This window comes from Syzygium oleosum, unplaced genomic scaffold, assembly GCF_021117445.2.
Source record: "Syzygium oleosum isolate NSW1041296 unplaced genomic scaffold, Sole_v2.1 Sole_v2.49, whole genome shotgun sequence".
In the NCBI taxonomy this organism is placed as follows: Eukaryota; Viridiplantae; Streptophyta; class Magnoliopsida; order Myrtales; family Myrtaceae; genus Syzygium; species Syzygium oleosum.
Genome location: NW_026607533.1, coordinates 41,244 through 68,494, shown reverse-complemented (window position 1 = coordinate 68,494; position 27,251 = coordinate 41,244). Strand labels below are relative to the sequence as shown.

At 37.0% G+C, this 27,251-nt stretch overlaps 1 protein-coding gene across 1 annotated transcript in view; it reads left to right on the top strand.

Annotated features, from left to right (window-relative positions):
• LOC115662010 (protein ACCELERATED CELL DEATH 6-like) overlaps positions 1-26,232 on the top strand; it is a 56,326-nt gene extending 30,094 nt beyond the window's left edge. Inside the window, exons 2-4 of the mRNA XM_056307065.1 lie at positions 21,673-22,454; positions 24,121-24,641; positions 25,280-26,232. Of these exons, the coding sequence (XP_056163040.1) occupies positions 21,683-22,454; positions 24,121-24,641; positions 25,280-26,083 (2,097 nt within the window). The 5' untranslated portion in view covers positions 21,673-21,682 and the 3' untranslated portion in view covers positions 26,084-26,232. The remainder of the gene's footprint in view (positions 1-21,672; positions 22,455-24,120; positions 24,642-25,279) is intronic.
• Positions 26,233-27,251: the final 1,019 nt, after the last annotated feature.

Genomic DNA, 27,251 nt, shown 5'->3' with positions numbered 1-27,251 from the left:
TACTTTCCAAGGATCAGAAAAAATTACACATGGTCATTCTCCAAAATCTAGCTGTGTAATCAACTTTTACACCAGTAATGTACAAAATAAAATCCCTCAATTGGCTTCCTATATTTTTATTTTAGGACGACAGAGGTGTCACCCTATCTTGTTCATAGAATTAACATCGTAATTAGTGCTTAGATTAAAAAAACATTAGTGCTTAGATTCTATGCATACGTAATTGCTTACTGAAAGATTGAATAATCTATAAAATCATTTCATTCATTCATATTGTGCTGTGGCTGCTCCACTTTACATAGTTAAATAGACATCATATGAATAAAGAAAGGCTTAGTAAAGTCATTGTTTAGACTTAAATCTTTTACTATAAATCCAAAAATTTGGCAGTTGGGTACTAGGCCATTGTCAGACGGCGTCACTGTTGATAGAAACAATGAATTAAGAGAGACTTATATCTCAATAATGGACATTAACTTAATCTATGTTTCTTGATTATGTATGTCACGAGTTTTCGTACACAAGTGTCTAAATTGTTCTGAGCAATTTGATTCCATTGAATACTTAATAGAGATAATGACACAAATAGTCCTTGAACTTTTGCTCAATATGCAATGCAATGTCCCTAAAATTTTAATTTGTTCAATGCGGTTCCTGAACTTTATCCCAATATGTAATTTGGTCCCTAAACTTTCAAGTTATTTAATATGGTCCCTAAACTTTTAGTACATATTCAACTTAGTCCTTGAACTATGTGAAAATATTCAATGTTGTCATTCTATTAATTTAGGTAATTGTATACTGAAGGGCAAAAGCCACAAACATTCAAACCCCCACAAACCTCCATTGTAAACGCCTACTTGATTGCGAATGATAAAAAAAATGATGCCTCTTGTGATAAAAGGAATTGGATCGTCATATGACTTGTTAATCAATGAAAATTTACAAGTCAATTAGCACAGACATTTTTTCTCCCTATAGACCTGCAAAATTTGATACCTTCCGAGCATGTAAAACTACTTGACCTATCGATGGGTCTTCCAAAAATTGATACTCCCTATTTTCAAGCAGTCTTCTTAGTAAAAAATATTTAGAGTATTTGACAACACAATTCGATATAATTTGAGATTTTTTGTGACATCAACTCTTAATCTTTTGTTAGAAATCCAAAGTTTTGGCAGTTGAGTGTTTGGCCATTTGTCAGACGGTGCGACTGAAAATGACAAATTGTGCTGCAGTCAGCTGAAAAACAATGAATAAAGAAAGACTTACTGTTTACTTAACTTGTTAATTACGCGAAAAGTACACAATTGACTATATTATTCTGACGACTTTGATTCCATTGTATACTCGATACGGACAATTTTGACTGGTTGGGGTTCAAATCACTTAAATTGTGACATTTTAAGTAAGAATATAAAAGACACAGCTAATAATTTTATAAATAAAAAAAATTGAAGATGGGGTTGTGCGCATGTAGATGCAGTATGACATAATTATACATACATGCATACATACATCACCATAAAGACATTGAGTATGTTTGCCATGAAGTTTACTTTGTCAAAGCTAAAATCTAAGCGGTCAGTTGCTAATGTCAACGGCAGGTTCAAGTGCTAAAAGAACCTGCAAAAAGTCTATCGGGTTGTCCCGGGGTCATAGTTTTTTGTCGATTTAGGAAAGAAGGATTGAAATGAAAAGTTATTCTAAAATTTGGGAAATAATATAATTATGAATACTAGAAAGGACTGATATGACTTTGTCATGAAAAGATAGGGGACTAGATTGAACAAATTGAAATTTAGGGAATATATCATTTAGAAATAGTTCGAGGACCATATTAAATGAAATAAAAGTTCAAGGATGACATCATATAATACACCAAATTTAGGGACTATTAGAGTCAATTTTCCATTTTTTTCCCAACAAAAATCCACAAAGGAAAGGTTTCTTTGAAGGAAATTATAGCCCACGAGAAAATATTACCACCCCCCGATGCATATCTTTACTTTGGTTTTTATAAGATAGTATATGCACTAAAAATCGCAAATAATGATGTACTCTCCCTTTTTTTTTTTTTTGGTCAAAACACATAGATGTACTCTCCCTTTGACTGCGTAGTAAAAACGTGTGCAGTTTTGGTGAAAAAGAAAAAAAAATTCATAAACCATCTCTCCTTTTATGCCTCCGCCCAACCCAAAATCAAAACCTCTCTCTAGAATTCTGGAGACCGTAGCTCCTCCGTAACGAGGGGCAGAAGCAGGAAGGGCTGGGGCAGGCAAGGCGAGCTTGTCATGAGCAGCGCCAGTTGATTTTTAGAGTGAGGGTCTTCATTGTGGCTGAATTTAGAAAAATAAGAGGGCAATGTTGAAAGACCAATGTTGAAAGACAAGACAAATATCAATTCCATAAGCAAAAAGACGAAAACACTAAGGGTCTGCATAGCAACGTTTCTATTCCTAGAAACAATTTTTTATTAGAAATAGTTTTTTCTATTTCTATTTCTTGGAACAATTTCTGAGCAAAAAATAGCGTTTAGTTACTGCACAAAATTTCTATTCCTGTAATAGAAACAGAATAGAAATACGTTTATGGCGCGAATGATCCATTTCTATTCCATGGACGAGTTTCTCCCTTCTAGGCTACCGGCGGAGGACGGCGGGTGGCGATGGGGGGCGGAGGACAGTGGTCGGCGGCGGCAGAGGATGGTGGCTGGCGGTGGGAGGCAGTGGAGCATGGCAGTCAGTGGCGGAGCACAGTGGCGTCGGGTGGCGGTGACGGCAGCGGGGGGCGGCGGCAGGAGGTGGCTGGCGGCAGAGGGTGGCCATCGTTGGTCGATGGAGCACGGCGGCCGGTGGCGAAGGATGGCGGCCGATGGTGGGTGACCATCGGCGTCGGGTGGCCAGAGGCGGGAGGTGGCCGGCCGCCGGGCGCCAGCCGCCGGTGGTGGCCGGCGTCGTCGGGCGGTGGGCACAATGGCCGCGGCAGCAGAGGATGGCGGCCGGTGGTGGGTGGCCGGCGGCGGGAGGACAAGAACTCGGTGGTGGGTGATCGCCGGCGTCGGGTGGTTGGCGGGGGAGGCGGCCAGGCCGGGTGGCGGCCGGCGACGGGCGATGGAGCACGGGGCCGGCTAGCAGTGGAGGACGGCGGCCGTGGCTGGTGGCGACAAGCGTCGAGCGGCGGAGAACAGTGGTCAATGACAAGAGGCGACCAACGGGCGGGAAGCGGCCGGCGAGCGTTGGCCGGCGGGCGGCGGCGGCGGAAGGCGGGCGTTAGGTGGCGGCGAAGGACGGCGAGAGGCGGCGGTAGGCGGGTTGCGGCCGATAGATTGTTTCTTGTTTTTGGAGAATTCTAGAAAAAAAAATTGTTTCTTTTTTCTTGTTCCAGAAACAAGAAGCATATTTTTTTTACTTCTTGTTTCTGTTCCAAATCTATTTCTGGAACACTTTTTTGTTCCAGAAACAAAAAAATAGATTTTTTTTACTAAACATATTTCTGTTCTTTTTTTGTTCCGGGGAACAAAAGAACAGAAAAATAAAGAAACATAAACATTACTAAACAGACCCTAATTGAAGCTGAGGAAATGTATTCACAATAGTAAGGAGGCAAATTGTTCTATTTAAAAGTTAAGGATGGAAATCGACACGAGTACTAAAAGTGAGAGTGATTTTTTAAATTTGAGAAAAAAAGGTACATGGTAAGGACAAGTGTTCCTAAATTACGAGAATTTCCTACTATAGACAGCATAAATGGGATTGTATGAGTTGATTAACTATCTGAAAAGCACATTAAATACTTTATCAGTCTCGTGATATGGTCAAATTTGAGACTTTGATTTATGTAGACGGTTTTGATCCGGAACCGTTTATGACAAACGTTGGTTCCGTGTGTTTAAAAAGTACAAAAGTTTTGGACGGAAATTCTTCCGTCGACATAAAGAGGCGAGTTTAGACTATCGTTGTCAGCTTTGTACAGATTCTATTTATTTGATCGCTTAAGTTTTGAAGGAAAGACCCGAAAATTGTTTCTTTTTTGTAAGAACGAGGACTAGGGCCGGGGAAAATAGAAAGAGGACAAAATAGGGCTGGTTGAGAGTCGTATTGTGTCGAAATCGACAGGGAAGGGACAAACAAGACGGACTTTTTGGTCAAAGTATATATGAAAAAGAGAATGGCTTAATGTGAACGCACAGAATTAGTGAGTTATCAAAAGATATTACGATGGACTTTTTGGTCAAAGCACATAAGTAAAAGCGATGGCTTGATGTGAACGCACAGAGTTAGTGAGTCATCAAAATATAATAGGACGGACCTTTTTGGTTAAAGTATATATGAAAAATAATTATAGTTACAAATATATATATCAATTTAGAGGATTTAACTCTAATCAATCCGTAAAATTATGCTCCAATAGTTCTCAACTTCGTACTTAAGTTCATAGTGGGCCTAAAGTTCAAAACGTAAAAATATATAATCGGAAGATAAATAAGAGGGAAGCGTGGGTTGCACCGTCTCCCATAACAGGACAGAAATTGTCAAAATAAAAAACGAGATTATTGTTTGGTTAAGATGCTAACCTTAATTAATGAAAGGTTTCCAGAGAATATCAAATGTTCTAAGATTAAATTCAATTATTTTAGAGGCCTTGTTTTCTCTGCTATGCATCCCTTACTGAAGTATCACGCAATGCTCAAATTTTTGTTTTCACTAATAGAATCGTCGCGGTCGACGAGGACATGTGAGGTTGACAAAAATATATATGATCAATCAGAATTTGTCTGTATGTTAATAAAATAGTGAGACATGTTGGGGCAAATTATTTGGGCCTACGGCTGTAAAACACGATGAGGTCTGGCCACTAGCAATCGGGCGCCTCGAGAATATAATATTATGTGACCCTTTATGACTCACTCATTCGAATCAGTCACTTGCATACAAACTCTTTTATAATTTTATAAGAATCCAATACAATTATTGAATAGATAAATGGATAAATAACTTATTGGGCGTGACAATGACGTGATATTCTAAGAACATAAAAATGTGCTCAATTGCTGCCAGAGTCAGCCTCCAAAGCTCCGATATATTGATAATTAATCTTTTGCTCCTTTGATGAATATAATTCATCATGCCATTGAATTAAGATCTACGGTGAATATGATTCTGCTTCTTCAGAACTTGCTTCTACAACGACATGATCTTCAGCAGGGATTAAATTTCTCAAGGAGTCATCAAAGGCGACAAGAATATACTCTTCCAGCGTTTTGGTTCTTTCATTATATGCACTATATGCTTCGCATAAAAGAGCAGAGTCAAACCTTCCCTCATGATCACAAGCATTCTATAAGGACATAGCAAGCACAACCAAGTACATAATTGTTAGAAAAATCGGGCTTCCTACCTTTGTAGAGATCACAGATTGCCTAGCCTAATATAGGTCTCAAGTGTTCTTATTGAGGGAGTCTACATCCTCGGCCCCATAATGCTTAGGGATTTTGCTTTCCACCGACAAGATATGGGCCATCTCTTGCATGGTCCGATTTTCGCTCTCAACAACACCATTTTGTTGTGGTGTAGAACTGTGTAAGGAACGGAAAAAATTCTGCGAAATGCCCTACTCATCACAAAATGATTCAAAGTCACGATCACTTCTAATGCATGAAATCTTAAGCCCATTCTCCTTTTGGACTTTCTTAGCAAGTATAGCAAATGCATGCAAAGCTTCATTGTTATGAGCTAGAAAAAAAAAACCCAAATAATTCTAAAATAAGTCTAAACTAGCCTTTTCTTATGCAAGCAGTCTTAAAATGAAAATATTTACCTCGTTACAAAATAATTATACTTTCTAAGGATCAGAAAAAATTACACATGGGTCGTTCTCCAAAATCAAGTTGTGTAATCAACTTTTACACCAGTAACGTACAGAATAAAATCCCTCAATTGGCTTCCTATTTTTTTTTATTTTAGGACGACAGAGGTGTCACCCTATCTTGTTCATGGAATTAACATCGTAATTAGTTCTTAGATAAAAAAAAACATTAGTGCTTAGATTCTATGCATACGTAGTTGCTTACTGAAAGATTGAATAATCTATAAAATCATTTCAACAATTCATATTCTGCTGTGGCTGCTCCACTTTACATAGTTAAATAGACACCATATGAATAAAGAAAGACTTAGTAAAGTCATTGTTTAGACTTAAATCTTTTACTATAAATCCAAAAATTTGGCAGTTGGGTACTAGGCCATTGTCAGACGGCGTCACTGTTGATAGAATCAATGAATTAAAAAAGACTTATATCTCAATAATGGACATTAATATAATCTATTTTTCTTGATTATGCATGTCACGAGGTTTCGTACACGAGTGTCTATATTGTTCTGAGCAATTTGATTCCATTGAATACTTAATAGAGATAATGACACAAATAGTTTTTGAACTTTTGCTCAATATGCAATGCAATGTCCCTAAACTTTTAATTTATTCAATGTGATCCCTGAACTTTATCCCAATGTGTAATTTGGTTCATGAACTTTCAATTTATTCAATGTGGTCCCTAAACAATTGGTACATGTTCAACTTAGTCCCTGAACTATGTGAAAATGTTCAATATTGTCATTCTATTAATTTAGATAATTGTATACCGAAGGGCAAAAGCCACAAATAATCAAACCCCCACAAACCTCCATTGCAAACAGCTACTTGATCGCGAATGATAAAAAAAAATGATGTCTCTTGTGATAAAAGGACTTGAATCGACATATGACTCGTTAATCAATGAAAATTTACGAGTCAATTAGCACAGACATTTTTTCTCCCTATAGACCTGCAAAATTTGATACCTTCCGAGCATGTAAAAACTACTTGACCTATCGATGGGTCTTCCAAAAATTGATACTCCCTATTTTCAAGCAGTCTTCTTAGTAAAAAATATTTGGAGTATTTGACAACACAATTTGATATAATTTGAGATTTTTTGTGACACCAACTCTGAATCTTTTGTTAGAAATCCAAAGTTTTGGCAGTTGAGTTTTTGGCCATTTGTCAGACGGTGCGACTGAAAATGACAAATTGTGTTGTAGTCAGCTGACAAACAATGAATAAAGAAAGACTTACTGTTTACTTAACTTGTTAATTATGCGAAAAGTACACAATTTACTATATTATTCTGACGACTTTGATTCCATTGTATACTCGGTACAGACAATTTTGACTGGTTGGGGTTCAAATCACTTAAATTGTGACATTTTAAGTAAGAATATAAAAGACACAGCTAATAATTTTATAAATAAAAAAAAATTGAAGATGGGTTTGTGTGCATGTAGATGCAGTATGACATAGTTATACATACATACATCACCATAAAGACATTGAGTATGTTTGCCATGAAGTTTACTTTGTCAAAGCTAAAATCTAAACGGTCAGTTGCTAATAGTGAACGGCGGGTTCAAGCGCTAAAAGAACCTGCAACAAGTCTACGGGGTTGCCCCGGAGTCATAATTTTTTGTCGATTTAGGAAAGAAGGATTAAAATGAAAAGTTATTCTAAAATTTGGGAAAAAAATATAATTATGAATACTAGAAAGGACTGATATGACTTTGTCATGAAAAGTTAAGGGACTGGATTGAACAAATTGAAATTTAGGGAATATATCATTTAGAAATAGTTCAAGGACCATATTGAATGAAATAAAAGTCCAAGGATGACATCATATAATGTACCAAAATTTAGGGACTATTAGAATCAATTTTCCATTTTTTGCCAACAAAAATCCACAAAGGAAAGGTTTCATTGAAGGAAATTATAGCCCACGAGAAAATATTACCACCCCCCGATGCATATCTTTACTTTGGTTTTTATAAGATAGTATATGCACTAAAAATCGCAAATAATGATGTACTCTCCCTTTGAATGCGTAGTAAAAACGTGTGCAGTTTTAGTGAAAAAGAAAAAAAATTCATAAACCATCTCTCCTTTTATGCCTCTGCCTAACCCAAAATCAAAACCTCTCTCTAGAATTCTGGAGACCGTAGCACCTCCGTAACGAGGGGCAGAAGCAGGAAGGGCTGGGGCAGGCAAGGCGAGCTTGTCATGAGCAGCGCCAGTTGAATTTAGAAAAATAAGAGGGCAATGTCGAAAGACGAATGTTGAAAGACAAGACAAATATCAATTCCATAAGCAAAAAGACAAAAACACTAATTGATGCTGAGGAAATGTATTCACAACAGTGAGTAGGCAAATTGTTCTATTTAAAAGTTAAGGATGGAAATCGACACGAGTACTAAAAGTGAGAGCGATTTTTCAAATTTGAGACAAAAAAGGTACATGGTAAGGACAAGTTTTCCTAAATTATGAGAATTTCCTACTATAGACAGCATAAATGGGATTGTATGAGTTGATTAACTATCTGAAAAGCACATTAAATACTTTATCAGTCTCGTGATATGGTCAAATTTGAGACTTTGATTTATGTAGACGGTTTTGATCCGGAACCATTTATGACAAACGTTGGTTCCGTGTGTTTAAAAAGTACAAAAGTTTTGGACGGAAATTCTTCCGTCGACATAAAGAGGCGAGTTTAGACTATCGTTGTCAGCTTTGTACAGATTCTATTTATTTGATCGCTTAAGTTTTGAAGGAAAGACCCGAAAATTGTTTCTTTTTTGTAAGAACGAGGACTAGGGCCGGGGAAAATAGAAAGAGGACAAAATAGGGCTGGTTGAGAGTCGTATTGTGTCGAAATCGACAGGGAAGGGACAAACAAGACGGACTTTTTGGTCAAAGTATATATGAAAAAGAGAATGGCTTAATGTGAACGCACAGAATTAGTGAGTTATCAAAAGATATTACGACGGACTTTTTGGTCAAAGCACATAAGTAAAAGCGATGGCTTGATGTGAACGCACAGAGTTAGTGAGTCATCAAAATATAATAGGACGGACCTTTTTGGTTAAAGTATATATGAAAAATAATTATAGTTACAAATATATATATCAATTTAGAGGATTTAACTCTAATCAATCCGTAAAATTATGCTCCAATAGTTCTCAACTTCGAACTTAAGTTCATAGTGGGCCTAAAGTTCAAAACGTGGACATATATAATCGGAAGATAAATAAGAGGGAAGCGTGGGTTGCACCGTCTCCCATAACAGGACAGAAATTGTCAAAATAAAAAATGAGATTATTGTTTGGTTAAGATGCTAACCTTAATTAATGAAAGGTTTCCAGAGATTATCAAATGTTCTAAGATTAAATTCAATTATTTTAGAGGCCTTGTTTTCTCTGCTATGCATCCCTTACTGAAGTATCACGCAATGCTCAAATTTTTGTTTTCACTAATAGAATCATCGCGGTCGACGAGGACATGTGAGGTTGACAAAAATATATATGATCAATCAGAATTTGTCTGTATGTTAATAAAATAGTGAGACATGTTGGGGCAAATTATTTGGGCCTACGGCTGTAAAACACGATGAGGTCTGGCCACTAGCAATCGGGCGCCTCGAGAATATAATATTATGTGACCCTTTATGACTCACTCATTCGAATTAGTCACTTGCATACAAACTCTTTTATAATTTTATAAGAATCCAATACAATTATTGATTAGATAAATGGATAAATAACTTATTGGGCGTGACAATGACGTGATATTCTAAGAACATAAAAATGTTCTCAATTGCTGCCAGAGTCAGCCTCCAAAGCTCCGATATATTGATAATTAATCTTTTGCTGTTTTGATGAATATAATTCATCATGCCATTGAATTAAGATCTACGGTGAATATGATTCTGCTTCTTCAGAACTTGCTTCTACAACGACATGATCTTCAGCAGGGATTAAATTTATCAAGGAGTCATCAAAGGCGACAAGAATATACTCTTCAAGCGTTTTTTTTTTTTTTTGGTCGAGTACTCTTCAAGCGTTTTGGTTCTTTCATTATATGCACTATTTGCTTCGCGCAAAAGAGTAGAGTCAAACCTTCCCTCATGATCACAAGCATTCTATAAGGACATAGCAAGCACAACCAAGTACATAATTGTTAGAAAAATCGGGCTGCCTACCTTTGTAGACATCACAGATTGCCAGGTCTCAAGTGTTCTTATTGAGGGAGTCTACATCCTCGGCCCCATAATGCTTAGGGATTTTGCTTTCCAACCGACAAGATACGGACCATCTCTTGCAAGGTCCTTTTTTTCCTCTCAGCAACACCATTTTGTTGTGGTGTGTAACCGTGTAAGGAACAAAATAAATCGTGCAAAATGTCCTACTCATCACAAAATGATTCAAAATCATGATCGCTTCTAATGCATGAAAAAAAGTACGTGTGTCATTCTCCAAAATCTAGTTGTGTAATTTACTTTTACACCGGTCATGTACACAATAAAATTCCTCCATTGCCTTTTGATCCACTATTTGATCCATCAGTATAAACGTGCTCTTCTTTTTACTACTTTAGGACGACAAAATGTGACACTATCTTATTCATGGAATTAACATTGTAACTGGCGCTCAGATTCTATGCATAAGTAATTGCTTACTTAAAGGTTGAGTAATCTATATAATCATTTCATTCATTCATATCGTGCTGTGGCTGGTCCCATTTGCATAGTTAAATAAACATCATATGAATAAAGAAAGACTTAGTATAGTCATTGTTTAGGCTTAAATCTTTTATTATAACAAAGATTTAGCAGCTGTATACTAGGCCATTGTCAGGCGGCGTCACTGTCAATAGAAACGATGAATAAAGAAAGACTTATATCTCCATAAGGCCCATTAACTTAATTTTTTTTCCCGATTATATATGTCATGAGGTTTTGTAACAAGTGTCTATATTGTTCTAAGCAATTTGATTCCATTGATTACTCAATAGGGATTATGGCATAAATAGTCTTTGAACTTTTGCTCGATGTACAATATGGTATCTGAATTTTTAATTTATTTAATGTGATCCATGAACTTTAGATCAATGTGCAATATAATCCTTTACTTTTGGGGAGGGAACCAGAAGTCAGATAATCTTGTCTCCTTACACAACCCTTGTTCCCTTGCAATAACTACATTACTTGCATAGCTTAGGCGTAGGAATATCTATAGAAGAGGAGGACGTCGGCATGAACAACTCGATCATCTGGTGGAGCCAACGGGAGAGAATGAATAATGCATTGGTGGCCGCAGAGCAACAAGATCCATCAAGAATGTATGCAATTGCTCGAAGACTGGCGGATGTCATCAAAGGCGCTAATGTCGAAGAGTTCATTTTTGAGATCAAAAGGTGTCAAGAGTGTGTGGCAGAAACCCGATATTTTCACCTAGGAAGATCACCAAAAGAGAGCATAAGTCCAAATCCTTCATTATATCCAGTTAAACCCACATTCATTCAAAAACCTCTATGTTCGATCTATTGTTGAGAGCACGCAACATAAACTCGATAGTTTTACTCAGAGAGATTGCCAAGAAGAAACCCAAGTCCAAGTCCGTCAATATATTCAGTTGAGCCTACATTCACTCAAAAGTATGCATGTTCGGTCTATTTGTTGGGAGTACGTGGAAAAATCCTAGTACATTTACATGGGAAGATTGCCAAGGGGGAGTCCAAGTCTAAGCCTATCAACATATCTAATTGGACTAGCCTTCGCTAGGAAACCTAAGCCAAAGAATTATGGACTAACTAAGATATAATAATTGCTCTACTTCACACCAATTCTTCGACGCATGACTTTTTCTAATACAACTCACACATGCATCTCAATAATCTCCCCCTCATATGTAAGCTCATTATTAGGTTTGCTCCCCCTTAATTCAAGTCCCCCTTAATTGGGTACTTATCACTAGCCATATAATTCTTTTAGTAAACAAATTATCCCACATTAGAACATGATAGGTCAGCTTAAATTTACAAACACAATCATTTTACTAAAACCCATGTATTGTCGATCTATGATTAGAAAAATTACAGAGTGCAAATATATAAGAAAATGTTACTAAAATGATATGGCATATATCATGTCATTAACTCTGTGTAGATTAAGTAAGAATAACGCAATGAGAATTAAAAAAGAAAAAAAGCTATAAAATTAAGCAAGATCATGGCTTTCTTATATCTATTATTTTTTTCTTTGTTGAGTAGCACAATCCCTAAGGATGAGGCTATCCCTAAGGCATTCTTACCTGTCTTTGAAGTCCAATAGCCGTCCACATTCCTCAAACACCCCTGGAGTTTTTTCAAACAATTGAAACGCCTCTCCCGCCTTATTTGATCTTCCTTACTAGCACCTCTAAATTTTTACATTTGGGGCCAAAATTTCTTCTTTTGGGTGAGCCTTTCCTTTCTGTAATTTGTGATTTTTAAACCGTACTTTTCTAATCTTAGAAAGAGATTCTGGTCACATGCTTGACTTAGTTTTTGCTCAAAAGTTTTGGTATATACAGAATTTCCTAATTGAGCTTAATAAGTGCCGTATGCCTTACGAAGAAGATGGCATTCAGTCCAAAGAGGGTGGAAGAATTTCAATGGGGATTTAGGTACGGTGCCATGGAGGCTATTACAATGTTATGAGAATTCAAGACAACGATATATATAACAATTATCGACTAGATAAATGGATCAAGTTGTTGGGCGTGACAATAACGTAATATTCTAGGAACATGCAACTGTTCTCGTTGCCATCAGATTCAACCTCCAAATAAACCTCTCTCTTCCACTCTTCTGATGAACATTGCTTATTGTGTCATCGCTGAATTAAGATCTAGCATTATGATGATATTTCACGTGCATGAATATGGTTTCGATCTAATAGAAAAAGCCAATCTACTTTGTTACGTCATAGACCAAACCTTTTGGTCATTCACTTTTCCTAAATTAAGATCCCCTTGTTAACATCAATAATTAATTAGGTTGTCGACAATAAAATAAATTATGTAAAATTAGGGAATATTTAGAACAGCAGAGATAAATGCATATCATGCATAATATTTGGTAAAACACATGCCCATCAATGAGAAAATGATGTAAGTAGTCATAAGATTAGCTGTCGAAAGTACGACGACAGATAGTTGGCAACCGCTAAATCATGCTAGTGGGAAGTTTTTAGTGTTTGAAATTTAAAAGACTGAAATCGAAGAGGGAACAGTTACCGCCTAGGTACTTGTTATGGAAATTCTCGACGAAACCGTTATTGCATGAGGACTAGGTCATGAAAGTTATTGATAAGAATAAGAACACATGGTATTATGCACGATCGATGGCAGTTAGATTGACAGGTGTCGCAAGAACAGAGGATGAGGATGAGATCGATGGTAGTTACCTAACAGTAGTCGCGAGAATGTGTATAAAGATGAAATCGATGGCAATTACCTGACAGGTGTTGCGAGAATGAGTATGAAGATAAGATCGATGGCAGTTTCCTGACTAAGATTGATAGGTGTCGCAAGAATGGAGGATGAAGATTAGATCGATGGCAGTTATTTGACGTGGATTGACAGGTGTCATTGGAAGACGGTTATCACACTTAGTATAAATACCACCCAATGGCCAACAAGAAACCCCCCGAAAAACACAATCAAAATGTCATGATTATATCTTTAAGCTGTCCGCACGATGTTTTTACTTCCTTTACCTATAGATCTTTATGTTTTAATGTCAAGTCTGTAAGATGTTATCGACGAAGTTCAAAAACCATTCCCCACTGAAGATTGACACTAAATCGTCAGCTGGTTGAATCCGTTTGAACTGATTGTATCACTCAAGCGTTATCTATTGTATATTGTTATAATTCGAGCTAACATTGATTGGATGAAACGAGCAAGTATCTTTTCTCACCTAGATATCTCATGTCCGGAGTCGCCACTCAACCGGGTCTTTTCTCATAAAAAACCGAAGAACGGTGAATTATATTTCGCTGCGGGAGCAATTCGGCCGAAACAAGGACAAATCTATGGTGATTCTCCGAACTTGAGACCCCAAAATTTGCTCAAAAAAGTTTCAACGGGTCAGGTTTTGAAAGAATCATCAGGGATATTACCGGTTCGAACCGGTCAAGTGAGGCTCTCTGTAAAGTCAGCCACTTTGCCGAGGATGTGGTTGATGAATGAATTGTATCCAACTGAAATTTTCCAGGGCATCTGTTAACAAGACAATCTCAGAATTTGTCATCAAATAAAACACCCAGACCAAAAGGGAATTAATTACGATAATCTTTGGACCGATAGTGAACTCCCTAAGTCAGAAGTCACAACTAGAGGAGCTGTACAAAGGCCAAAAAATATTAAAGTTTCACCAGCTACTAACAACCTCAAGTAGCTTTCATCACGGTTTGATAATAAAGAACAACCCATCTTTGCTTACCTCGCTCACATCGGTGTCGGCACTCGCTTCAAGTCCTTAGATATAAGAATTTCCACTCCAGAGCATCAGCATCGGCATCGTCCTCCACTTCCTACACCATACTTGTTCTTCTCAAGTCCTGCCTTCTTTGTTCTTCAGGTTTTGTTCTTCGATCTCTCGACTCAGTGCTTCTGTTCTTTAATGGTCTCCGTGCGTTCCCATATTCTGTTAGATCTGGGTTTTGGCAATGGTTTTCTTATCTTCTGGGATTGATCTCTTTGGAGGATCCTCGGATATTCTAAATTTGTTGCTTACTGAATTACGCATGCACATTTAAATATTTAAATTGCCTGCTCGCAATCTCATGTTCTTTCTGCACTTAGTTATTGCTACTTCTGCCGCACCGCAGCTTCTAGATTGTCCTGAAAAATCTGGTCATCTGAATTTTGTTGTGAGCATAATTTGATTTTGCAGTCCACCCAAAAGAGAAAACCTTACGTGTTCACGGCGAAGATTCTAAAAATCCGTAAAAGTGATAATCTGCAAATTACAAGAAAAAAATTGGTATTTTCATAAGAATACTACTAAGCTACTAACAATTTACTTGAAAATGGGGTAACCGTAATTTGTTTTTACCCGTAACTTTTTAGCACTTACTAACCCTTTCAGAAATTTGTCGGCATAGAGAAAACTTGTCTTTTGAAATGAAATAGTAAATCGTGCCTCTAAAGTACGATAGTTACTCAATTGTCTTTTAACGACTGGATGGCCTCCTTACTGAACAAGAGGCTGTCTTGTAAATGGCGTAATTATGACTGTTTGGGTGTCGAAATGTCATGATCATAATTATCATGACTTTTTTTTAACCAATGTCATATGCTTCTCCCCCTTTTTGTCTCATCAAAAAGTAGTAACATAAGATATCCAGAGGATGACAATGTATAAGAAAAAAGGCATCCTTTTTTCCATAATGAACGAGTCTTCTGCAAAGCATATTCTAGCAAAATAAATATAACTGAAAAGTGATCATTAACCAAAGGGATCACGAACACCGATGTCATTCATAGAAAATTTTTAAACCTATCGTTATCAAGAGGTTTATTCAGAATATCAGCAAATTGAAAATCGGTGCGCACAGATCATTTCATTGATTCATATCGTGCTGTGGCTGCCATAATTAAAATGAATAAAATAATCATGTGCAGGAGTCTCTGTTCCTGCAGTTTGACCTAATTCAGAGGGCGAAATGGAAGCTACCCCTGTTTAAAAGTGAAAGTCCTTGTTTAGGCTTAATTCGTCTATTTGCAACCCAAAATAATCATACAATTGACTATATTATTCTGAGGAATTTGATTCCGTTGGCTACTGGTACCCAAAAATTTAACCGATTGGAGTTTGAATTACAGAAATTGTGACAAAAATTAAGTAAAAATACAGAAGAGATTTAGCTACTAATTATAGAAATAAAAATAAAATGAAGATCAGGTTGTACGCATGCAGATGCAATATGAGGTGGTTATACATACATACATATATACATTCATAAATACATTCTGTATGTTTATCTTGAAGTTGACTTTGTCAAAGCACCAAGTATGTGTGGTCAGTAGCTAATACTGAACGGCGGGTCCAATCGTCAAAAGAACCTGCAAAAAGCACAGGTTTTCCAAACTATACTTAAAATTTCATTTGTTTCACGAAAAATAAATAATTTAAAAAATATATTTTTAAAAATATTTGCTTATGTCGATTACATGAATAAAAGAAAAAAAATGTTTTTATCGTCAATGAACATATTTAGACATAGTCGATAATCAAATTATTTTCCATTAAATAATTATTTCAAACGATGTAAGCGATCAATTTTAAGAAAATATTTTTCAAATTATTTATTTTCTGCGAAACAAATTAAGCCTAAGTGAATGATTATTATTCGTGAAAGAGGCAGCATGGGCTGGGGCGGGCGATGGCAAGGTGGTCATGGGCAGCGCCATGATGGGGAGGAGGGGTGGCTGAGCACTAGTTGATTTAGAGTGAGGGTCTTTTGTGGGGGAATATAGAACAGTAAGAGGGCAATCTCAAATAAATTCCATAAGCAAAAGGACCAAAACATTAATTGATGCTGGTTAAGTGTATTCACATAAGTGAGTATGCAACTTGTACTATTTAACAGTTATGGATGCAGATCGATACGAGCACAAAAAGCGAGAATGGTTTGTGAAATTTGAAAGGAAAGAAAAACGTACACAATCGGTACGCCTGTTCCTAAATTATGAGAACGAGGACATTGGCCAGAGATAAAAGGAAAAGAGGATAAAATATGGGGATGAATAGAGAATGGACAATTATTGGATAGCTTGATGTGAAGGCAGAGTTAAGTCGGATCATCAAAAGATGATACGACGGAACTTTTTTTTTTCTTACCGCAGTATGCATATAAATAATTTATATATTATATATTAATTTATAGGATTTAACTGCAATTAATCGACAAATTTTGTAGGTTCACTATGAATTATTTTAAAATTTTGAGATGTTTTGATATGCAAATGCCCTAATAGTACTCATTTTCATACTTGAGTTTAGATTTGCCCTAAAATTTGATATTAGGTACACTCGGCTGAACCACCACGTAAGTCCGTGGCGTCTTATTACATTTAGTGAGGCTCGGGATTACTTAAACATTAAATTTGTGTCCTCAAATTAAGTATTTGACAACTAATTTAGTAACACCTTATAAGTTAATTAATGGTAGAGTAGATGGAAGTATTAAGTTGTTTAATGGAGATGATAGTCGTAAACGTAATGGTAGCAATTCAATCAGTCTAACCAAAGCTTTTTTTCCGGTTCCATATCTCAGATTTTTGTGTTCCATTAACATAGCTAATTTGGAGGAGAATGACTCATCGTCAGGATACGTGAGCCCCCCTTGCCTCTATTTTCTTGTATAAACAATTGAAATCTTATATAAGAGAAAATGAGGAAACTCTAAACGAAATTCATTCAATTGATATTATGTACTAATTCGACATAGATCTCAAATATCTTACCAAATAATACGATGAAGAAGCTAAATTTGTACTATGAATCAAGCAAATTTTTCAAGAAAAAACGTCGATAATTTCTTGATGTTGATCCCCCTCCCCATATTACAAAATGGGTACAAGCTTCTTTTAAAATATGCGGTTTTTCAGAAGGTTTTGTTTTTTGGAAAGACGAAGGTTTTTCAGGATGTGAGTGATGATATCTATACAATGGATTATTCCTACTACTCTTGAAGTAGAATTTCTTTCTCGATGTCCCCAAAAGTACGAGCGTATTGAAAATGTTCGTAAGCTTGAAGTCGACTCTCAAGGTTCATGCTTGAATATTCGTGTAGGTGAGCCATCAGCTATGAAATTCTTGTTCATTGTCTCTGGTCCCATTTATGATTTCCCCTCTTTGCTCATTTTAGTTTTTTTGGGCGGTGAAAATGGCACCACCAGCCATCACCACATTCATGCAAGAGCCTACCTGAGTTTGCTCCGGCAGCGACTGCTAGTCACACGCCGACCACATGGAAAGGAGGCATTTCCTTTTTCTCATTCTTGATGTGATTGGAGAGGAGATAGTTTGTGTCTTGCAGCAATAGGACATGGTGTAACTAGCCAATATAAAAGAAATGTGAGGAAATTTAAATGCAGCAAATCTAGTAAAAAGAATGCATATTCTGCAAGCCATGTGATTGGTTGGTTAGCTGCTTATGTTATGTGATTGATACATAACATACTTTATGGTGATTTAAGGCCCACAGACTCGAAAAAAACTGGTCTTTTGATGCACACTATGGAACTTTTGATTGAGCAAAGTACGTTCTAGTTGTACCTGAATTAAAACATGGAATAATATGTCCAACAATTACTAAACTTTAGTATGTGATAATAATTGGCACGAACGATGATCTTACGCATAATTACCACAGGTGGCTACAAAAGGACTAATTGAGAATCTCATGCCTCTTTGCTTCTGTGGTTGGCAAAGAACAGAATCAATTAAAGGGACTCGAAGCAAAAAAGGAACCATGTACGAGGATTCATTCAATAACAAGTTTAGCGCTTTAATGCAATATAAAATGGCCGCTTTGGTTCATCTTCCGTGGGATAAACAAGTTGACTGCTTTGAATATCGCCTATAGATCGTTGGAGAAGGAAGTTATCATATTGGATGGTACGTACTTTTCAAAATGATCAATATTTCCTTTCCTTATTCTTTTGCTAATTGTTCTAATATTTCCTCCGTTAGTATTAATCGTCTTCAATCCTGATGCTGGATGACAAACTTTTCATTATATTCTTTCTTGATTGGTTCACTCTATCCAATGATTTTACTAGTATATCAATTATATAAGTTTTGTTTCCTACTGCATGAGGACTACCATTCTTCCTCTGGTTAGCTCAAAGTGTCTTTCTTTTCACTCCTCTTCGCCTCCGCACCCAGCTGATTGAACTGCTAATTTTAGTTTGCACTCTGCACGACATCGCCCATGAGCGGCCATATATGCATTCGCCGGCCGAAAAGTCAATCCGCAGAGCGACCAATCACCGGCCCAACGAAACAGGATGAAATTAAGGACCAGCTTCGTGCCTCGTGGTGGCAACAGGGTTTCGCCATTCCTATACCCAAACTTGAACCCACTAACGAAATCTGATACAAAGCCCTACCACATAATTTAAATTAGGAATGTCTTAATTTTGGTTAATCAAACATAAGAAGTATCAATAAATCCTAGTTAGAGTTGGATTTCTAGTTTGAGTCGACTAAACGAGGATTTCCTATTTTGGATATAAATATTACATATACAAGAGGTGGTTTTTGGTTTTAGCATATTAGAGCAAACAAGAGGAGTATTACGGTATTCTCTTTGTGAGTTTTCGGAGTGAATTCTCTATGAGAGATTGTGAGATAACACTTGTTATGGCCTTTAAACTATGCTAGTAACTCAATTATTTTTTCACGATTTATGCCTAGATGGCTTCCGTACTAAACTAAAGGCCATCATGTAAATGTGGTAATTATGAATAGTTGGGTGTTGAAATGTCATGATCATAATTACTATTTTTTCACGAAGCTCATATTTTCTAAATTATTCCAATTCTAAAGATACTGGAAGACATTTGTTAGGCCGAAATATGCAAGTAAAAGGGAGGTGATGATTTTACAATAAAATATAAACTAATTTGGTAGAATCAATCCCAATAAAAATTGTGCTTCTACTTTAACGTAAATTAGCTTTATAAACCACGAGAAAAAAAAATTCCACACGAGATTTATAGAGGTTCATTTTGGGTGTGTCTACTCCTCTTTCCAGCTTTAACAACCCAAATAAACTGAATTCCTTTAGTTATGGCAAAAGTACAAATATCACCTTGTTACAAGTGTAGAACTTGTTGCCACTGCAGAATTCGACTTCCTTCTACAACAACCTTGCTAAACACTAAGTATAGTCATTCTCGCACTTTGTACACACAGCACAGTAGATTCTCTCCCCATGTAAACCACACCTCTGAGTGTTGATAAAGAGTCCGTTGTACAATTTGTCTCTCACCTAAGCAAATGTCTTCTCTCTTATTACGTATAACCACTTCTCTTGTATGTTTACAAATGGATGTGTCATTATTGCTAACTTTTAGGAATACTATTAAAACGGGTATTACAAGTTTATAAAAAGACGAACTCAAAAATCTCTCATCAATGTTTAAATTCTCTTGTAGCTGTTATAACATCTAATCCTCTGTAAAAAAATCTTGGCTAAGTTCCTGGAAACGCACGTGCAAAATCTTGCTTCAATCTGGGCTGTCAATCAAATCTTCTATTAATGCAGATTTTGGTCGCATCATTTCACCAAGTTTCTGAGCAAATTACTTCGTCATTTTTGGTATAAATAATATTTGAATATCATATTTTATTGCAAAGAAGGGGGTCTTTGATTCAGAATTAATTTTCCTGAGTTACGGACAAAAAGATCTAACTTATACACACTCGATAATTACAAGTTCGGATAGAGATAAACTTATTTTGGATCTCTATCCGCAAACTTTTGCATCATGTTACTACGATGTCTAACATGCATTTTTGCAGTGCCAAATCCGACGATAGTTTTGGATGACTTTAGGACTATGTATGTCGATGACGTTCATGATTCAGTTTAAGTTTATCTATGGGGCTTCAATTTATGTTCTTAGGAGATAAAAGTTAGTACTAGAAGGCCGATAGTTGTATATGATATGTAGCATGTGTTTGTCTTTGTTCGCTATCAAGCCACCATTGTGTCTAAGCGAAAAAATTACCAAATAAGTCATAAACCTATTGTACGAATGTCAATTCAATTATAAACCATTCCATTTCGTTAATTTAGTCCTAAACCTTTTGACAATTTATCAATGTAGTCTTTCATGCCAATTTTTCTTGAAAATTGTTGATATGGACAGTGGGCATCCTATGTGGCACAACTGGCACAATCGACAAGACCTATATTGATGTTGATAATTTTTTACATTTTTTTATAATTTTTCTAAATTTTCTATAATATTTTTTCTTTTCTTTTTTTTTTCGTTCTTCCTCTGCCGGTAGCCAAACCCAGCTATAGGTGAGGGTCGACCTCACCGGCAACCGACGGAGGAAGAAGGAAAGAAAAAAGAAAGAAAAGAAAAGAACACAAAAAGAAAAAAAGTATAACAATTTATAAAAATTCAGAAAAATTAAATGTAAAAAATTATCCACGTCAGCGCTAGCCATGCCATATAGGACAATCGGCTTCCACGTCAGCGAGTTTTGATTTGGATAGAAATGCTACATTAATAAATCATCAAAAGGTTTGGGATAAAATTGGCCAAATTGAAAGGTTTAGGACCAAATCAGCATTCGTACAATAAGTTTATGACTTTTTTTTTGTTATTATCCCATCTCCGAACTCAATCTGGCAGCACTTACCGCCACAGTTAGCCAGGCAGCTCCTCTCTCTCTCAAAGAGAAATTTTTTTAGAGAGAAACTCTAATTTACTCTTTAATTCATTTTTTAGAAGATTCTTCATGCAAGCACTTATAATCTTTTGCTTCTTTAAAATGGAAAATCCATGGCGTCTTAGTAAATTCTTGCATTTGAATTCTCGCAGCGAGCAATTTGTACGCTTGCGCCATCTCGAGCAGTAATTTTAAACTCGAAACTTTCTATTTTGATGTCATATAAAATTTTATGAGAACACTATTAACCATTATAAAAGTTTTAATCATTAAATGAATGCATTATTTAATGTCTCCTTCCTCAATCTTTGTTCCCTTGCAATAACTACATTACTTGCATAGCTTTGGCTCAATGGACGTAAAGCTATCTATAGGGGAGGAAGATGTTGGCACGAGCAACTCGATCAAGGAGGAGGTCAAGAAGGATGAAATGGATTCTTTGAATGAAGAAGAAATCTGGAGGAGTCGACAGGAGAGAATCAATAATGCATTGGCGTCTGTGCGAACCGCAGCGCAACAAGATCCAGCAGAACTATCAGCAGCTGTTCGAACACTCGAACATATCACCGATGTCGAAGAATTCATTTCTGTGATCGAAAGGCTCGCCAATAAAATTGATCCGTCTGCCATTTTCAATTACGTGGGACCAGCGGGTAATTCACTGCTCCACGCTGCAACATTACCCGGCAAGGACGACATCCTGAGGCTCTTGCTTGATTATGTCCCTGACCATATCTTGGCCGCCCAAAATGATTGGGGAAATACCCCCCTTCACGTGGCGACTTTGGCTAAGAGCTCTAGAGCTGCTGCTATGTTGATTCGCCGGACCAGAGACCTCCCCAACGTCGAGGAAAAGATCAAGATCCTGAGGATGAAGAACAAACATGGAGAAACCGCTTTGCACATTGCCGTGGGTACTGGTCAAGTCGATGGGGTTCGCCATCTGTTGAACGAAGATTTGGAGCTCGTGTACATGGAGAACGTGCAGCAGGCATCTCCCCTGTACTCGGCCGTCAGATGCAAAGATCCCGCGATGCATGAGGTTTTATTTTCGCTCCCGCTCGAACCATCGAGGATACAAGGCATGCCGCCCATTCTCAATGCCGTCCTTCTTCCAGGCTATGGTAAGTACCTAAATCTGTTTATGGAAATATATATGTTTAGACTAATCTCGTTCCAAATCCGTGCAGCAACTTTCTGCCCTTACCCAAACCGGTTATGTGTTTTCACATAAAATCCTAAACCTCGCTTATTAAAGTAGTTGGATACCCACTGGGTGCTCGCAACCAGCCATATAATTCTTTAGTGAACAAATTATCTCACATTAGAACATAATAGACCACTTTAAATTTACTAACAACAACCATTTTACTAAGGAGAATGAGCGGGTGACAGTTTGTTACTCTCATTGTCAGTAATATGACAGACCGATTTTAACCACAAAATTATTCCACAGAAACCCGATGATTTGTTTATCCAGTTGCAAAGAAGATTGGAGCTGTGCGGCTGTGACCTTTGATAAAGCAAATATTAGTAGAAATGCATTATACTATTATAAAATTATGATCTATATACATATTGCATTATACACAAATTTGGTTCCCTTTTTGCTCATGAATATTATTTGAATGAAACAAATTTTCACACCAACATCAATTAAATTAAAAGGGGGCAAAGCATGAGTGTTATGTCGTTACTCTATTAATAAAACTTTCAAGTATGATCTCTTATTAACAAAGGAAGTATGAACAATTATATGTGGTATTAGTTATAACATGCCGAAGGCACTATTTGATAACTAGTTCACATATAAACACAGACAAAGATAATATTTTGACCTAATAATTGGATGAAGATATCTGTTGTTATTTGATAAGAAAAGGAAAAAGACAGGACAAAGAGAATAGTAGAAAAGGAAAAGGAAAGTGACAACTGCAAGAGAGAGGGGCCAGGAGAAAGAAACGTGGTTATTGCTTAATTGACTATTGATAGCATAAGGATGTTTTTGTCACTTCAAATCCAAAGGTGTGGTTCCATAAAAAATGAGGGTGGAAATAACCCCACCCTGCACAAAGTTACATCTTTAGTTTTGTAACAGAGTAAATTTATTTTGGTAAATGATTTATCAATTCTAGTAGAGTTAGAATATGCATACTTACTAATTAAATAGCCTAAGAACTATCAAGGAAGTAAGAGCATTTAGTAATTGATACAAATTAGGTTCGGATATCAGATTTCCAAATTATAAATCATCATATATTCCCAAACTATACAGGGCTTTTAACATTTGAATAAATATGTCCTAATTCTCATAAAGACGCATTTGCTTAGATGACTTTGTATAAAGATAGTGGTAAGTGGGTAGTTGTAGGTGTAACACTAGAATTATTTTAGAAATACAAAATTCTCACAAGTCATGTATGTGTATATGAGGGAGCAATGCTACATGTATTAAAGTTTTACTCAGAAAATCTTTCTAAATGATATGGTATATGTCATGTTATCAACACAGTCCAGATGAAACAATAATAATGCAATGAAAATTAAAATGGAGAAAGCCATAAATTGAGCAAGATCGAGGCTTTCCTATTCAATCAAAATTATCACTACTAGTTTCAGCATTGCAATGTTATTCAACATCGGCGACTATCAATCCTAGTTGTGATTAAGGTTAGGTCAATAATGTCCTTATTCCAAATTGGGTTTGAATATGTTGAGACCAACCAAGCCCCAACCACTCTAAAATGTTTATGCGGATGTGGTCCCTAATTTGGAGCTCTTGATCCCCAGATGTAGCCAAACGGATACTCGAGAAAAACATGAAGTTATTTGCAATGACCGACTCCAGAGGTGGTAATGTATTTCATTTAGCAGCTTACCTGAATCGGTCCGGAGTATTCAAACTCTTAGGGCCAAAAACTGAATATTTGGTCCAACAACAGGACATGAATGGGGATCTTCCCATTCATATTGCGGGCAAGATGGGTTATGTTGACCTAATCGAGATTCTACTTCCAGTATCACAATCGTTGAACCTGCATGGACAAACCGTTCTTCATGTTGCAGCAAAATATGGGAGAACTTCAGTAGTGAGATATATGCTCAAACATAAAGTATTGGGGATGGCGATAAATGATGCAGATCATGCTGGAAATACGCCTTCACACTTGGCAGCGATGTATTCACAACCTGCCGCTTTGATTCCTCTTGTGATTGATGAAAGAATTGACACCCACGCTATCAATGACAAATGCTGGACAACTTGGGACATTGCTCTAGATCGCTACAGAAGGGAGCCTACGTTACGGAAGGTAGGAAACATGAACAGTCATTTTTTTTTATCAATTTACTGGAAATTTCTATAAACTAATATCTTAGTTAAGCGCGTATCTCGTATTCAAATCATTATGTCTCCCAATCGTTAGCATTGTCAAAGCATTGATCAATTTTCTAGAATAGGCGAGACTCCTCTAGGATTAATGTTCTGCAAATCTCTAATTTAGTCTTAATAGTAGGTAGTTAAAGCTTGTGGCCATGAATATGCCCGCGGGTAGAAACAAGTTAAATATCTCCGACAGGGGTGAACGTGGCTATATATACGGTCGTGGATAGAAGCCGGGGATTGTGTTCCATTCTTTTCTTTTCTTTTTTCTTTCAAAAAGCCACGGGTGAACGTGGCAAATTTTGACCACTCTATATATTGGATAATCTCATAACATTGTGATAAAGTCAAGCTATGACAACGACAAACCATATACATTTCATTCATGCCTCCTCTTTCATTCAAAATGAACTCGTACTTTAGTGTCAATTCTTTAAAAAGAGCAGACACCGCATCATTAGAAATAAAAGTTGCCCTTTAAATGAGTACTCCAGAGTTTTTTCCCGTTATCGACATAATAACGATTTGTTCTCTATCTTTTTCCTTCTTATATGCTCCCGATCTCAGCGATTGACATTAATGGTGTGGGCATCCTCGACAATTGGACAACTTCCATTTGCAAGTGGAACCTTTCTCATACTTAGGCCGGAAGCCCGAGATGAAGCGAATTCAATGTTATCCTTGCGCAAAAAGAAGCTAAACCGGGACCACGTGAAGGATTTGATTAATACCCGTCTGGTGATGGCAACGCTTGTGGCCACTGTTACTTTCGCAGCTGGTTTTGCAGTCCCTGGAGGATTTAACAGCTCGGACACGGCCTCTAAAGATGACCGGGGCATGGCTACTATGTTGCACAAGAGATTGTTCCAGGTCTTCACAATTTGCAACACCATCGCGATGTTCTGCTCAATGATCGCGGTCATCAACCTCATCTATGCGCAGAAAAACGATGTCAAAGTTGCGATAGTGGCAGACCGGCACTCGATGCTGCCGCTAGCAATTGCACTCCCAGCAATGTCTATCGCTTTCTTGACTGGTGTCACCTTGACCGTTGGCAAACTCCCTTGGCTTGCCAACACCATATTTTATTTGGGACTCGTTTTCCTCCTAATTCTCTCAGGCGCTGTATTGATAGAGTACCTTCCCTTACTACAGAGTAATCATCGTCCTATCCGTCGTCTGATATTCTGGCTTGTTCTCGCCTACATTTATTTGTGGGGAGTTGAGACACACCTTTTGGATGACTTGGAAGACGACGGAATGGGAAGCAGGATCTCGGCTAGTCAGCCTCCGGATGGTGTTGGTGATCGAATGATAGACGGCTCGACAACAGCAAAATGTGGGGACACGCCACATCCTCCACGTCACTAATTTCAGTTGAGCATTCGATATTATCTATGATTTGGATAAATAAACATATATTTGCCTCCGTGTATTTTGTTCATTCTGCAGTTACTTTCCGATTGCGTTATTTTAATGCGGATTGTCAAAGTATGTAAATAAAACCATGTCTTCTTCAAATAGCTTACACTTTTAATACTTGGACATAGTCCCATCTAATTTTACATGATACTAGAACATCAAATTTTAAGTTCAAACCTTTCGAGGCCCTATTTACCAGCCCACGCTTGAAAAGTGGTATTAAAGTATATGAGTTAAATCACGACTTTATCTAATATTTTAAGTTCTTAAACGTTCCACGAAATTTCACAGTGATACATGTTGTCATGCATGTCAACTTAATGGATGAGTGGCTCATTTCATCTGATTGCCCGCTTTGGAATCAAATCAATTGAGCATGTAGAAGCTCGTGGTTTTATGGAAACCGCTCGTTCAGAGCGGCCATGGATGATTTACCAGTCCAATTTGCAACACTCTTGAGTCACAACATCGAAGGCACTCACTCTCATGTCCCGTATGTAAATTAAATGATTCTCATCCACTATTTCTCTAGGTCGAGCTTTGAGCAAAGAAAACCAGAAACAATTTTTGAAAATTTCTGTTCACTCCTCACAGAAATTCAATTTTTTGGACCACTCTTTGCACCCCTTTCATTTCCCCACTTCTCTCCTTCCCAAACGAACCATAATGAACTTCCGCAAAGTGGAACTCGAATGAACTTGACAAGTGTTTATAGACCAAGCCTTTCGTGCATGTATACGAACAATGAATCGTCTTCTTAATCTGGCTTAGAGATATGTGAGGATTATGCTCACAATCTAGTGAAGCACTAAACCGAACGGCATAAACATGCTTTTCGTCTATGCATCCAAATGACATGGGTGTTTGATTCATATAGAGGTATAATCTAGTGAGCAGCGGGCACAAAAATCTGATCACATGTCGAGATAAAAAGGAATTGCAATACCTAACTCAAGGAAGGAAAAAATTGTGGAAAAGTAACTAGAAATGTTAATTTTCCTCCTTTAATCTCTGCTTTAATTTTAAGGGTGGCTGGTATCGACATGTTGAATGGAATTTAATGTTATTTTCATCTGATTTATTTGACAATAAACATAGTAAAATAACGGTATATGTC